The 16,721-nt window shown below is 41.7% G+C and overlaps 1 protein-coding gene across 4 annotated transcripts in view; it reads right to left on the minus strand.

The window, feature by feature from the left end:
* The window catches only part of arhgef25 (Rho guanine nucleotide exchange factor 25), a 131,710-nt gene that overhangs the window by 92,610 nt on the left and 22,379 nt on the right, over positions 1 to 16,721 (minus strand). For 2 of the 4 annotated variants that reach the window (XM_062971083.1, XM_062971085.1), the window contains one exon: positions 3,739 to 3,901. In XM_062971083.1, the coding sequence (XP_062827153.1) occupies positions 3,739 to 3,901 (163 nt within the window). Of the gene's footprint in view, positions 1 to 3,738; positions 3,902 to 8,336; positions 8,555 to 10,025; positions 10,255 to 16,721 lie in introns of those variants that run through there. The other 2 variants (XM_062971082.1, XM_062971084.1) reach the window with 2 other exon arrangements.

Raw genomic sequence — 16,721 nt, forward strand, 5'->3', positions numbered from 1 at the left:
ATGCCCGTCTGGTGTATTGAAGTTTTATTTTTGGTTAATTTTGTCTATTATTAAGTTTAAAGTTAAGCTGTTTTATATTGTTTGATGTGTTCTGTTTTGATATAATTTGTTTATATGTTTTCTCGTTGGCATTTAATGTTTACCATATATGTTGGAAACTACCCTAAGTAGAAACACCACACTGGCAACGAAGGTCTACATAGTGAAAGCAATGGTATTTCCCATAGTAACCTATGGATGTGAGAGCTGGATCATAAGGAAGGCTGAACAAAGGGAAGATCGGCGCTTTTGAACTGTGATGTTGGAGGAAAATTGTGAGAGTGCCTTGGACCGTACTCCAGGAAATAATGCCCGGTTGCTCACTGGAGGAAAGAATATTAGAGGCAAAGATGAAGTACTTTGGCCACATAATGAGAAGACAGGAAAGCTTGGAGAAGAGAACGATGCTGGGGAAAATGGAAGGAAAAAGGGTCGCCCAAGGGCAAGATGGATGGATGGTATCCTTGAAGTGACTGGCTTGACCTCGAAGGAGCTGGGGGTGGCCACGGCTGACAGGGACCTCTGGCTTGGGCTGGTCCATGAGGTCACAAAGTTTCGGAAGTGACTGAACAACAACAACATCCTAAGTCTCCTCGAGAAGATAGGGCAGTCTACAAATAAAGTTTATTATTATTTATGCTCCTCCTGGCTGGAGGATTCTAGGAAATGTTGCCTGAGAAGCAACCTTCCAAAAGTGAAACTCCATCCTGGATGGATGTGGGCTGCTGGTTCCTGTAGCTGCCATTCAGCTTTTGAAAACAAATCTGACACCGGGGGCTTGGTTAATCACATATTAGCTTTGTGTCCAATGTCTATGACTTGTAACTGGAACTTCAAGTTTACCCAGGTTTTCCCGATCACTTTGTTTTGCATTTGAGTCACAGATACCTGAGAATTTGAGCAATGCTGACATTGATCTCAAGGCAAACACTTTTTAAGGCGCTCTTTCCAAGCCCAATGACCTCCAGATGTTTTATAGGTTTCTCATCATCTTTAAACCATGAACATCTATACTAGATCTGAGAGGAGTTGCAGTCCAAAACAACTTGAAGGCAACAGGTTAGAGAACGTCTTTAATAATGTGACAAATGAGGGAGGTATTGAAGGAAGCAACCATTTTTCAGTGAGTAGTGGTTTAGGACTAGGACTCTAAAAATCAGAATTCAACTCCTCACTCATGTGGAAACCCACTGGGTGCCTCAGAGGACGGCAAAAGCAACCCTCCTCTGAATAAATCTTGTCAAGAAAAGCCTGAGATAGGTTCACCTAAGGGTCTCTTAAAGTTGTAAAAGACTTGAAGGCACACAACAACAACTAGAAGAACAGTCTTTGCTGGCCATAAAGGGTATGTGGCCATGAAAACCAGTTAACCTGGGCCTGCCCCCACTCACCTAACCTCTTTGAGCTGCCTTTCCTTTTCCTCTCTCACTCCTACACACCACTAAAGAAACTCCTCTTTGTTTCTGAATAAGCCCTAAACGGCAGGTCATAGAAACACATTGGACTTACACTGGCTTGTAAAACAAAACAAAAAAAAGTTTAGCATAGATAAAAACTGGTCAAGTAACATTTCCACTTGCAAGAATTAAGTTGAATACGTAGTTTTTTACCAGCTTTGACAAAAATGATAGGGAAATAGAGCTCTCCCCAAGTGGCTAACCATTTCACTGAGTTTTTTCCCCAAAGCAATCACAACAGCAGCAGCCAAAGCAATGTTTCACCTCATAGCCTAAACTAGGAATGAGGAATATGCGATCCACCAGATCCATTGCACTGCAACTCCTATCATTCTTCACAATTGGAATGCTGATAAGGCTTCATAGGAATTGCAGTCCAATGGCATCTGGAGAGTTATATATTTCTCAGTGCTGATCTCGTAAATACAGTAGAGTCTCACTTATCCAACGCATTTTTGTAGTCAATGTTTTCAATACATCGTGATATTTTGGTGCTAAATTCCTAAATACAGTAATTACTACTTAGCATTACTGCATATTGAAATACTTTTTCTGTCAAATTTGTTGTATAACACGATGTTTTGGTGCTTAATTTGTAAAATCATAACCTAATTTGATGTTTAATAGGCTTTCCCTTAATCCCTCCTTATTATCCAACATATTCGCTTATCCAATGTTCTGCTGGCCCGTTTATGTTGGATACGTGAGACTCTACTGTACAGTGAAAATGTAGCATGAGGAAAGATGTGGAGGATTGTGAAGGTCATGAATGTGTAACTGGAAGGAGAGCAAAGGTAAGCCCAGAGGGGACCTTGGGACTAATGCCCGACCATCCAGTAGAAATGTATTCTACCACACGCAATCCATTTGGGATAAGATATAGTTCAGTGATGGAGCACATTCCTTACATGAAACAGGTCCCCAGGTTAAGACCCCAACTTCTCCACTGAAAACATGAGCAAGTAATTTTTGGATTGCCATGTGCATTAGAGCAGTGCTACAAAAAATTACGGTGGTCCCTTCACTAGTACCAGTCTGCATGCCATTGGTAGCTGGTCTACAACAACTATTGAAGAATAAAAGCAGTTGTAGACAATGTGCACAAATATAGCTCTGGCTTCTGATACATAAATGGGGAAACTGCAGGTCCCCAACACTGACACCTGAGAAGCACTGCTTCAGATGACAGCTTCCACAGTTCCTTATCAGTTGTGGTCTGGATGACTGGGAGTTGAAATCTAAAACATGTGGAGGGCTGTCTGAATTAAAGGAACCCAGTGACAGAACTGAAAAGGGCCCCAGAGCTTCGGTTTAGACAGATCAATGCTTGACTAAAGGTCTATCAACACTATAGAATTAATGCAGCTTGACACGACTCTAATTGCTATAGAATAATGGGTGTTGTAGTTTTACAAGGTCTTTCACCTTCACTGTCAAAGAGAGCTGGTGCCTCATCAAGCCACAACTACCATGATTTCACAACATTGAGCTAAATTCCAGAAATTCCAGCCAGTTTACCAGTTGTTAGGATTTCTGGGGGTGGAGGCCAAAACATCTGGGGACCCACAGGTTGAGAACCATCGCTATATACCTAAAGCAGTGGGAGGGGCTTCAGACTATGTGACTGGTTCAGTGATTGTTTAGAATGTTCAGTTTTAAAAGGATGACAGTTAGAAGTCAGTTGAGGCTTAAGTCTGTTTGAGTACAGAAGCCAGTATTAGGAGTTAGAAGACGTTGAGCCACGAGTCTGTTTAAGCACTGAAGCTAACATTAGAACAGTGTTTCTCAACCTGGGGTCCCCAGATGTTTTTGGCCTGCAACTCCCAGAAATCCCAGCCTGTTAGGATTTTTGAGAGTTGGAAGACCAAAAACATCTGGGGACCCCAGGCTGAGAACCACAGTGTTAGAAGCTAGAAGTCAGTTGAGGCTTGAGTTTCCTTGGAAGTAGACTGTTATTAAAGAGAGCTGTACAAAGCAATATAGTTTTGAAGAGACTATTAAAAATTATAAGTTAAAGATACAAACTAAAATGTTTTAAAGCTTAATATGACAAGAAATGTACCTGTATATTTAAGTATATGAAGTTGTGAGTAAAACTTATTATTTGCTGAAAGCGTGGAATAGAAACAAGATATTTATGTGTCCAGTGATCATCCATTACCCAATAAACTAAAGAAACACTCCTGAAAATCCGCTACCTAATAGGTTATGATCCTAAAAGGAAATGGACCAAGGTGCTCACCTTCTGTCGTTGTCTGGATTCCAGGGGCCCCCGATGCCAAGGCTTCATGCTGGATGGGCTCCACCACTTGATGCTGTTCCTTGGCGACCTCTGAAGCCTCAGTGCTGCTGCTGGCCTCAGGTTGCATCTCGGCTCCTTGCTCTTGGGAACACAGGTCTGGCAGCTGCAATTGAGAATGGAAAAACAAGTTTTGTTTTTAAGACCGGATGCAGGGAACCTGTTTGGTACGAGGAGGATCAGCGTCAAAAATAGAGCACAAGCTTGAGAACAGTCGTTCATGGGCATATTTTAGAGGCACATAATTAGCATCATTTGCAGATCATTTTCATGAACGACACAGATGCCAGAACTAGAATTGGCAGGCATACTGCACTTATCACACCAGATTTTTCTTCAAGGAGATGTTTCCCTCAATATCAGAGCCTATATGTAGGTCTATGTTGTGCATGTGCACTTTCGCATGCAGAGGGGGAAGGGGCCCATAGCTTTAAAAATGATGGTAACAACAAACCCCAGCAACACTGAAGTCTCACTTCTTTTCCATTTGACCTTAAGAATTTATACCAAACTATGATGTTTTGTACAAGTGACTAAAACATACTTATAAAAGAATCCAAACAGATTTTAAAAAGGAAACCAAAGTCCAGGCTGAAGTCTCCTCGATATAACACTATGTAACAATATTTGGAAAAAAATCTGTTCCTGGTTTGAAAATGTTATTTCCTGTTTAATTGTGCGGTACTTACTTTGAAAATAGTTGTTATACTCCAGAAATGTCGTTTTTGTGACTGCCACACACTATGTTGAATTGATTGAGACTCTATGAGATATTCCTTCAAAAACTATAGCAAAATGTCCTGCAGGATGTCCCACAAAAACAAAGTTTCTGCAGTCTAATAACCTTTTTTCATGTTTTTTTTATGATAGAACCAATTAGAAAATGACATAACACAGGAACAAAAATCGTGTTGCATAGCGTCCTCTAACTGAATTATGGAACCACATAGTTTAAAAGTACCCAAAGGGCTTTCTAGTCCAATCCCCTACCAATGCAGAGATGCAATGCTAAAACACCTCTATTTAAATATCTGTAATGAAGGCCCCTGGTGGTGGCGCAGTGTGTTAAAGCGCTGAGCTGCTGAACTTGCAGACCGAAAGGTTCCAGGTTCAAATCCCAGGTGCGGAATGAGCGCCCACTGTTATCCCCAGTTCCTGCCAACCTAGCTGTTCGAAAACATGCAAATGTGAGATCAATAGGTACCGCTCCGGCAGGAAGGTAACAGCGCTCCATGCAGCCATGCCGGCCACATTACCTTGGAGGTGTCTACAGACAACTCCAGCTCTTCTGCTTAGAAATGGAGATGAGCACAAACCCCCAGAGTCGGTCACGACTGGACTTAACGTCAGGGGAAAACCTTTTCCTTTACACTAATGAAGGCAAGTGCCCACTTTTTGAGGGAGTTTGCAGAGTCCTGAGCAAGAGAACTGAACACCTCATTGGGAAAAAAACAAAAAGAGAAACTGTCAAATAGATCATGTATAATAAAGCAGTGTTTCTCAAACTCTGCTCCTCCAGGTGTTTTGGATTCAGCTCCCAGAAATCCCAGTCTGTTTACCAGCTGTTAGGAATTATAGGCGCTGAAGTCCAATACATCTGGAGGAGCACAGTTTCAGAAACTCTGGAATAGAACTGGGTAGGTCTATGGCCCCTTCCATACAGCTGCATAAAATCCCACATTATCTGCTTTGAACTGGAATATATGGCACTCTTGACTCAGATAACCCAGTTCAAAGCAGATATTGTGGGATTTTTTGCCTTGATATTCTGTGCCTTGATATGACTGTGCAAAAAGGCCCTATGAATGGTTATTAACCTGACAATGAAATTGAGCTTCCATTTTCTGTGAAAAACTATCCCTAAGAATATTAAAAAAGATAAAGCTTTGTCACCCTGCTTTTGAATCCATCTGGTTACTGTAGAAAGCAGAGCAACCAAAAAAATTGTCTTTTGTTCTCAGCTACTATGATAATTTTTTACAATATTGGGGCTGGCCTATGACACTTTGTTTTTAAAGGAGGACACAACAGAGGTCCTTGTTATTCCACATACAGGAGCTAAGGAGACCACCAGTTCACTCTTACTTCATCATCGGTGATGGGACAGAAGATTGGCAACATGGCAAACACAGCTCGGTCCTCCCACATTTTATGAGTGTTGATCCGAGCTCTCGTCATTTCATGATGCTTTTTAGAATGAAGGGAGACTTGTGTTTTAACACCAGGAACATTTTTTTTTTAGTAAGGAGCTGGAAGAAGATGCAGGGCCACTGGGAATTGCATAAGAAAGACATGAGCTTTCACTTGTTAAGTCAGATGGGAGCAGAAAAAGAGGATAAATAAGCACAACTACTTTTTGGTTAAAGCACAAAACTGGAACACATATCCAAAACTTTAGTAAAAGAGGATGACTTTAGGTTCCTATCAGAATTATTCCTACAAGAGCTAGCCCAACTTGCCCTTCCCAACATATGTAACTTGAGACAGCTGCTGCAAACTGCCTAATGGTTGGGCCAGTTCTATCTTAAGAGATCCAAGCCCAGGGCCTCTCCACACAGCCCTATATCCCAGAATATCAAGGCAGAAAATACCACATTATCTGAGTGTGGACTCAGATAATAAAAGTTCAAAGCAGATATTGTGGGTTTTTCTGTCTTGATATTCTGGGATATAGGGCTGTGTGGAAGGGCCCCCAGTCAGACAGGTTAGTTAACTACAGGAGTTGAACATGGCAAAGATAATGCCTGACTCAACAGTGTCGAGAGAGTGTGTTGTCGAAGGCTTTCATGGCCGGATTCACTGGATTGCTGTGAATTTTTCAGGCTGTATGGTCATGTTCCAGAAGCATTCTCTCCTGACCTTTCACCCACAAGATTTCCCCAGGCAGGAAGCAGCCAAGCTTTGAAGCTGCAAGGCTATTCAATGCTATTCAAGGTTATCAACTGCAACATTCACACTTGCCTTCAACAGAGAAGAGTTCTTTCTCCCACCCTGGACATTCCATAGATATATAAACCCCACTTGCCTAATTTCCAACAGACCTCACGACCTGTGAGGATGCCTGCCATAGATGTGGGTGAAACATCAGGAGAGAATGCTTCTGGAACATGGCCATACAGCCCAGAAAACTCACAACAACCCAGTTCAGAGAAAAATAAACAAGCAGTCTTTCTGGTCTAAACCATCTATGAGCAAGTGTATATGAATCTCTGCTGACCTTGGAGAGGCACATATTATATCCCATACTGTGGCCCCAGATGCTGGACATCTTACAGATAAAAACAATGCTCTCATGAAGTTTGCAAAGAGCAACTCTCAATTTTCTGCAATGTTGATTTCTTTCAAATGTTTTCATTTTTTTTAACGCAACCTGAAGACTATTAAATTTGCTTCAGCTTAAGTCCTTATGTGGATAGAGTCATAAAAGCATGGGTAGACCAACACAAAGCTACAGGCCTTTATGAGGTCACAAAACCAGTTTTCACAGTCATGTTTCAATGTCCTGGGTGAGCATGCTAGTATGAACCTAAGTGAGATTATAATGTTTACAGGAGGGCTGGGGGATCTTTGGCCCTCCAGATCTTTTAGACTGTCATTTCCCGCATCTTCATCATTGACCATGCTGGCTGGGGCTTTTGGGAGCTGAAGTTTCCCAAACTTCAGGAAGGACAATTGTCCAGGAAGGACAATCCGGGTGACATAGGCAGGTAAGCACTCATGTCCACAATTAGTGGATAATTGCTTTTGTGGTTTTCATATACATTTTGTGTGCATGGATGAATGTTAATACAATTCTGGAAGTGAAAAGGAGCCATTTTAAAAAATAATATATTCCAGCCCAGTGTCCCTCAAAACCTGGTACAGTAGAGTCTCACTTATCCAACACTCGCTTATCCAACGTTCTGGATTATCCAACGCATTTTTGTAGCCAATGTTTTCAATACATCGTGATATTTTGGTGTTAATTTCGTAAATACAGTAATTACTACATAGCATTACTCTGTATTGAACTACTTTTTCTGTCAAATTTGTTGTATAACATGATGTTTTGGTGCTTAATTTGTAAAATCATAACCTAATTTGATGTTTAATAGGCTTTTCCTTAATCTCTCCTTATTATCCAACATATTCCCTTATCCAACGTTCTGCTGGCCCATTTACGTTAGATAAGCGAGACTATAGTATATATGTTAACTTCTATTCTGCCCAACCACAAAATTATGGGAGCAAAGAATCCACCCCTCCTGGGTTGGAAATAAGTTAGGAGTGGCTGTTGTAGTTAATGCTGTGAGGACATTTTACTAACAGGAGAAAACTGAATTAAGTAGAATTCAAGAAGCGGAAATATTTTCCCCCAAATGAGAAAAGTCAGGATGCTTTCCCTAAGCAACTCTTGAGCAGCTTTGAATTGCACAATTTTATGAAACAAATAAACCAACAACAACAGTATAAACAAATACAATTCAGAGCAAACAACTCCTCCCTCCATTGCACAATTTCCACCACAGTGGCCATATCATTGTGGGCTTTGGATAACTTACCAGCCTTGTCCAAAGCAGTGCTTTCAGCTCTACAAAGACTGAAGATTTCCTAACAATATGAAGAGAGGAAAAAAACTACCCTAATCTTTACTTTTCCACTGCAGATCTGCCCGCCCCACCCTTCAGCACACTCTTCTTCAGTAACATCCACAAACTCACATTTCCATCCCTGAGGAAATCAGCACTGGGGAGAAAGAAATCGAGGCTCCCCCTAGAGCAAAACAAAAGGTTGCAGTAGAACTAGTTTTTTAAAAACCCAAACAGGAGTTAGTAGATATCCTGGGCAAACTCACCAAAGCCTCTAAGGATCTCAACTTAGTCTGAAAGAAGAAAAATGCTTCAATGGAAGAAAGGGAGGGGACACTTCTCGTTCATCACCCTACACACCGCCAGAGGGGTCTGGAGTAATGGGAGTGTCCTAACCATAAGGGAATGACAACACCTTTGACCTGGGGCCAACACAGACCTTTAGAAGCAAATACACACACTGACCAATTGCACTCTTGCAAAAGCCTTGTCAGCACCAGCCATGGATAAGGACTAGCTTTTATTATTTGGGTCCAACTGTGTGCCAGGTGCTGTACAAAAAAACCCCCAAAGCTCACCATGTCTGGAAAAACCACACATATACAGAACTGCAAACAAACTCCTGGATTTGGGATTTGTATATTAACACGCTGGAGGGTAAAGATCTCTTACAAGGCTTGTCTGCTTTTCTGGGGGAAGCCCAGGGAGTTGTTCTCCAAAAAATAATGTCCCCAAAACTCTGGTAATGAACTCTGCAGACTGTCACAAGTTACAATGATGCCCTGTGGAAGCCTCAGGACTTCATCACAATAGAGCAGTGGTTCTCAACCTGTGGGTCCCCAGATGTTTTGGCCTTCAACTCCCAGAAATCCTAACAGCCGGTAAACTGGCTGGGATTTCTGGAAATTGTAGGTCAAAACACCTGGGGACCCACAGGTTGAGAACCACCGCACTAGAGCATCTATCCACTTTAAATTTGGTTGCTGCCTCTTGCAGAATTCTGGGGATTGTAGTTTCGAGAGGGGCCTTTAAATTGCTCAGCCAAAAAGGTCCTGGTCCTCACTAAACTACAAATCCCAGAATTCTGCAGGAAGTAGCAAATGGATTTAAAGTGGATAGATGCTTTAGTGCAGTGTTTCTCATCCTCTGGGTCCCCAGGTGTTTTGGCATATAACTCCCAGAAATCACAGTTACAATTTCTGGGAATTGAAAGTCAGAATATCTGGGGACACACAGGTTGAGAACTGCCGCTCTAGTATGATGAAGTCCTCACTTTCAAAGGGACAAGGACTCCAATGGGGCTCACCTGCTTTCCTGGGAAAGGTCTCAACCTACACAGCCTGATTGTGGCATAACTAGTCCTTTCCCAGAACCCACTTTTCCAATGCTAGGAGACTTCATTCTCTATCAACAACATTGAGCAGTTAAAGTGGTGTTGATCTGCATCAATTCTACAGTATAGCTACACCCTTAGCCTTAACAAGTGCTGTCCAGATGATGCAACAAATTGCCAAAACCACTGCTGGGCCACAAGCGCCTCTCCACAGTGCTGCTCTTCTCCACTCTTGGCCAAAACAAAACACTGCATTCCCCCAGCCACTTCTTCCTTCACACAGTTTTGCCCTTGCTTTGACCCAAGGCCCCGTCTCTCTGTTGCCTTACCCACTGTTGGCTGGGCAGCGCCAGCGATGTCAGGATATCCCCCATAGCCCCCAGCATCTGGTCGGTGCGTCCCGATGCCCGTTGTGGGGCTTTCATGATGTAGCCAGTGTCCTGCTCACCTTCTCACGCCGCCTTCAGCTTCAGAGTCAGAGGCATCTGGGGGGAAACTGGGAGGAGACTGGGCACCCTGCCTGCCTGCCGAGTGCTGGGACAGCCAAGCCAAGCCCAGTTCCTAGCCTGAGCGGTCCAACTACCATAACTTCCCTGCTAGAAGTTGCTGCCTATTCTCCCCCCCCCCCCTTCCCTATCACTCAGCTGCACCCTCTCCGTGCCTGGCTCTTAATCCCTTTATCTTTTCCAGCATCCCCCTTATTTACACTGGAAGGCTCTCCAACCTCATAGATAGCCATGGATTAGGGACAGGGCGGGGCGGCCGTGACACTCCAGACAAAGCCGAGTACATAGCCAGGACTGGGAGCTCAGTCTATATATGGGAAAAAGCAGATAGCACAGTCAAAAAGAGAACAGCAAGAGGAGGAGGAGGAGGAGTGAACCAGCAACTCCCAAAGAACAGCAGGACTTGTCCTTGATGTTAACAATTAGACTAGTTTAAACAAACTCGGTGGGGGAGTATAAGAGGATGGAGTGGAACTGACTGAGTCCTCTGCCACACAGCTGAATAAAACCCCACATTTTCTGCTTTGATCTGGAATATATGGCAGTGTGGACTCAGATTATTATTATTATTATTATTATTATTATTATTATTATTATTATTATTATTATTATTATTTTATTATGACATAGCAAACAAGGTAGATATGCTGGATTTCATATCACAAAATCACAAGTTGAACACTTCCCAAGCGTTTAGGACTGTGTGATGTATTTTCGGATGATGCGTGCAGATCCCAGTAGGGTGGCCTTTTTCAGTTGACAGATCGAAATTATTATTATTATTATTTTATTATGACATAGCAAACAAGATAGATATGCTGGATTTCATATCACAAAATCACAAGTCAAACACTTCCCAAGTGTCTAGGACTGTATGATGTATTTTCGGATAATGCACGCAAATCCCAGTAGGGTGGCCTTTTGCAATTGGCAGATCGTAATTTTGTCAATGTCTATTGTTTCCAAATGCCGGCTGAGATCTTTTGGCACGGCACCCAGTGTGCCCATCACCACCGGGACCACATGCACTGGTTTCTGCCAGAGTCTTTGAAGTTCAATCTTGAGGTCCTGATAGCAGCTGCGTTTTTCCTGTTGTTTTTCGTCAATGCGACTGTCACCTGGGATGGCAACATCAATGATCCAAACCTTTTTTTTTTACAAAACTGTGATGTCTGGTGTGTTGTGTTCCAGAACTTTGTCAGTCTGGATTCAGAAGTCCCACAGTATCTTTGCGTGCTCATTTTCCAAAACTTTTGCAGGTTTGTGATCCCACCAGTTCTTTACTGCTGGGAGGTGGTACTTGAGGTATAAGTTCCAATGAATCATTTGGGCCACATAGTTGTGCCTCTGTTTGTATTCTGTCTGTGCAATTTTCTTACAGCAGCTGAGGAGATGATCAATGGTTTCATCGGTTTTCTTGCACAGTCTGCATTTTGGGTCATCAGCTGATTTTTCGATCTTGGCCTTAATTGCATTTGTTCTGATGGCTTGCTCCTAGGTTGCAAGGATCAGGCCTTCTGTCTCCTTCTTCAGGGTCCCATTTGTGAGCCATAGCCAGGTCTTCTCCTTATCAGCTTTACCATCAATTTTGTCAAGGAACTTTCCATGCAATGTTTTGTTGTTGTTGTTGTTATTATTATTATTATTATTATTATTGCTGGATTCCGTTTCACAAAATCACAAATTGAACACTTCCCAAGTGTCTAGGACTGTGTGATGTATTTTCAGATGATGCGTGCAGATCTCAGTAGGGTGGCCTTTCGCACTTTTAAATGAACGCACAGCCATATCAGATAACCCAGTTCAAAGCAGATATTGTGGGATTTTCTGCCTTGATATTTTGGGTTATATGGCTGTGTGGAAGGGTCCTGAGAGGTGAAGTCCAGGGTTTAATTATTTGGCCCAAGGAAAGTAAAATGTGGGGAAAGAAATGCTCTGATTTTGATAGCAACACTGGCCTTGTTGCTTTCCATTCCTGATATTGAACAGAAGGAGCATATGACCCAGAAAATCAGCTCTAGTGGGTACCTATGTATCCAGCTGCCCCATGCAGAAGGAGAATGAACCACACTTATCAGTCCCTGATATCAGTCCCTGGGATAAAAATAAATACATTAAAAATAAATTCCTCTGCTTCTTCCCATCTTTTTTCCTTGCCTCTCCCACAGAGTTTCACATTTGGGCCCCAGACATCTGTTGTAATTATTTCCATGGAAGATCAAGGCAGGAAGGAAGGAGCACTGAGAGGGAAGGCAAGGGAGGAGGAGCACAAAGCGGTTGCTGCCTAATAAATATTAATATTGCATACTCTCCAAAAAACCAGGCCTGAACTGCAGTACTGTACTCTATTTTATAGTTGCCAGGCAACTATCAAATGCTTCCTCATCCTCTTCTAGAGTGGATAGCTTTATATCAACCTTCCAAAGATCAGGGAGGACCAACAGAAAATGTCAGGGAAACAGAGGGCAAACCTCCTGCACAATTTAAAACAATTGCTTACAATTTGATATGTGCAATGGCAAGGAGAATTGGACAAATTGGAGAAAAATCAAGCAAATTCCATAATTGGCTGCATTAATATTGGGATGAAGGAGTCAAAGGCTTCATCTACACCAGTGGTTCCCAACCTGTGGTCCGTGGACCACCAGTGGTCCGCAAGAACTAAAATATGGTCTGCAGCCTCACCGTTACTACTACAGATAATAACACAGCCTAACCAAAATAGATTTTTTTTCTTGGTGTCTTCATTTGTAGGCTTGTTCCTGGAGTTATTTGGGATGCTGATTCAGAAAATTGCATTGAATAGACCACATCAGCTCTAGTTTATTAAATATGGTTTTCTGTGGGTGAACAGATGGCAACTACTAGATGGCATATGTTCTGTATCAGAAACTAGTGCTGCTGTGGTCTATCCAATGCAATTGTCTGAATCAGCACCCCAAATAACAAAACCAAATCTAAAATTGACAAAAAACTGATTCGTAACACTTTTGGTACTAATGTTGGAAAGTGGTCCCTGGTCAAAATGGTCCCTGGTCAAAAAAAGGTTGGGAACTGCAGAATGAATGCAGTTTGACATGAGTATATCAGTTAACATTGTGCTCCTGCTGAATAATTTTGGAAGATTTTATGGACAAGGGCCCATCCCAGTGAACAAATAGCTGCCATAGCTCAATGACTGGAGAATGATGAGAGCTGCAGGCCAGTGATAGCTGAAGGTTACCCACCCCTCATCTATAGCTTGACCCTATGCATGGTTTTCTAGATGGCCCACTAACTAACATCAAAGGTTAGGTTTAATTGCCCCCCATAACCAAGATTCTGTATCCACAGATTTGAAAATATTCCAAAAATTACCAAAAAGCAGACATTAGTTTTTTCATTTTATGTAAGAGACATTTTACTTTGCCATTGTGTATAATGGGACTTGAGCATCCATAGACTTCGGTATCCAGATGGGATCCTAGAATCAAACCCAAGAACACACTGTATGCATAGAACAGCTTGCTCAAGTTGGTGCCCTCCAGATGTATCAATTAGGAGTGTCCAAATCTTCATTTTTAAATCGTAAGTCGTATCTAAATTGTACTTTTTGTATATACAAACAGATAATAAGAAACAGGTGGGGGGGCACCCATACAAAAACTTAAGAATCAAAACTCACCCAGTACTTTTTTGTTTGAATTCTATGATGCTTGGAAGTCCATTTCACTTTCAGCACAAGGCAAAGTAAAAAAAAAAAGCTGCCATTTCTCTTTAAATTAAATCTCTTGCCATGAGGAAAGGAAAGCAGCAGAGCGAGGAGCTGAGTGAGCTGGGAAAGAGACTGAGAGCAAAGAATTCTGGGAAACGTAGTTTGGGAAGGCAAGGAGCTCTATGGCAGAGAATTCAAAAGGTTCTGCCCTAAACTACATTTCCCAGAATTCTGCTCAGCATCAGAAAGCCTCAATCAGGATAAGGGAGAGATTTGTCCCTCCTTCCAAGCAGCAATCAGAGTTCCAATGAATTGTTGAATCTGCAAAGAAGAGGACTGACTGATACTTCAATGCTAGTAAGTACATTTGTGCTGGGATGGGAATAAATCCCTAAATTGAAGACATTCAATGAGATAGCTGTTGTGGCTTTACAAACATTTTTGTCAAAACTTTTTAAAAAAATTCCCAAAAATCAGCAGATGTATTAATATTTCTGAAACTTGGGGGGAATGGTCCCCTGTTATCTTGTGTCTTTGTAGAGAAAATTCAAGGAGATAGCTCTTGTAATTTTTTGAAAAAAAAATGTTGTTTGTAAAAACTTTGAAAATTCCCCAAAAATCCGTGGATTGGGGAAACGTTCTAAAACTTGATGGGCTTAACAATGGTAAATGTGTTCTATGATCATAGCAAGTTTCATGTCAATAGCTCTAACAAAGAGTGAGAAAGGAGCCCCTGAAGTTTCCTCATTGGTACAATTACCTAACAAAAAGTAACAAAAAAGTAGTTAACTTGCTATGATTACGATACAGACCCCGTCCAATTTTGGAAACACTTTAGAAACTATTTTTCCCCACCTCCTAATTTCACAATGAGTATTGAAACATTTTTTTTTCATTGATCGCATAGGCCTAGTACCAATCTGATTCCCATTATCCTGTAACTAGCTTGACCTCTAGTCAGCTTGACACTCTCGGATGCGTTGGCCTATGGCTTCTACAATTCACAACCAGTATTGGGGAGTAATAGGAGTTTGAAGTTCAGCAGGAGTGAAAACTGTACCTTCAATGGTTATGTGTCAGAAGGGACTTCAGCAGATGTTTCTTGTCATTCAACCAGGCACGAAGCAACACCTGCTCAAGTCCCCTCTTCTACACAACCCTTGAATGTAGAAGAGACCTCCCTAGTTTTCACTCTAGCAATGCATGGGTGTCAAGGGCTCAGAGGCTGGCACAGCTATTCCTCTGTGTTATATTCAGAGAGGAAAAATATAATTATGCTACACTTCCCTCAAGCGCTTCTGTCATTTGGATATGGCATCACCACACATTGTTCACTGCTGTCCTTTGTAGCCCTTGAGTCATAACAGTGATCCTTTCTTCGCAGTGTGGCAGGGTCAGCTCCTCCTCCCCTTTCGGCTGTTGACTCCTGTCGACTCTCTCTCATCACTGTGCAAAATTGCTCCAGCTCATTATCTACCATAAAACATTCAAAGGAAGGGATGACTGTAACCTTAAGAGCAAGCTCTCCTGTTCTCTCTGTGACCACTCGTTTATTTCTTAAGGTCCAATTTCCATGGTAAAGAGGCTTTCAAATATAACTGGAAAATAGCTACCAGAAGAAAACCTCAATAAATTATACAAATTACAACACAAATTAAATCGGCGATACGATTACAACACAAATTAAGTTTTAAACTCCTCAATAATAATAAGGACAATTAAAAGCTATGTCTATATTAGTCAGTAACAGAAGTCCTTGGTGTGCATTGATTTACAGCAACCCCATGAATTTCATGAGGTTTTCTTCAGCAAGGAATATGCAGAGGTGGTTTTAACAGTTCTCTAACTGAATATAAAAGTGTTTGCTCCCAGCAGAAGGAGAATGTGTGTGTGTGTTCAAGTCGCCCCCATGAATATCAGATATTTTCTTAAGCCAAAAATAGCATAAGGTGGGTCTGCTAGTTCCTTCTTCCCATCTAACTACTAAGGCTGATCCTAACATAGCTTCCAAGATCAAGTAAGATCTGTTGAGTTTGGGTTATTCAGACTCAGGAGGATGGGGTGTGTGCATCATCTACACTGCAAAATTAATGCAGTCTGACACTGTTTTCACGGTCACAACTCAATGCTATGGAATCATGGGAGTTCTAGTTTTACAAGGTCTTTAACTTTCTCTGCTAAAGAGTACTGGGCCCTCATCAAACTACAACTGCCATCATTCTACATCACTGAACCAAGGTAGTTTAACTGGTGGCAAGCTGCACTGATTCTACAGCAATGGTTCTCAACCTGTGGGTCTCCAGATGTTTTGGGCTTCAACTCCCAGAAATCCTAACAGCTGGTAAACTGGCTGGGATTTCTAGGAGTTGTAAGCCAAAAACATCTGGAGACCCACAGGTTGAGAACCACTTCAAAGGCATCTTCAAAGGGCATCCGTCCAGATATTTGAACCTCTAACTCAGGGGTCCTCAAACTTTTGAAGCAGAGGGCCGCTCCACAATCCTTCAGACTGTTGTGAGGCCAAATTATCATTTGAAAAAAAAATACAAATTCCTATGCATACTGTACATGTCTTATTTATAGTGAAACAACAACAACAACAACGAAAGAATACAATATTTAAAAATGAAAACAATTTTAACCAACATAAACCTATTAGGATTTCAATGGAAAGTGTGGGCCTGCTACTGGCCAATGAAATAGTCAAGTTAATTAGGATTGTTGTTGTTGTGTGACTTCAAGTCATTTCAGACTTTGGCCGAGCCTAAGTCTAAAATTAATTAATTATTTACTGCATTTATTTACTACACTTATATCCCACCCTT

The sequence above is a fragment of the Anolis carolinensis genome, chromosome 2 (genome assembly GCF_035594765.1).
Source record: "Anolis carolinensis isolate JA03-04 chromosome 2, rAnoCar3.1.pri, whole genome shotgun sequence".
Classification (NCBI taxonomy): Eukaryota; Metazoa; Chordata; class Lepidosauria; order Squamata; family Dactyloidae; genus Anolis; species Anolis carolinensis.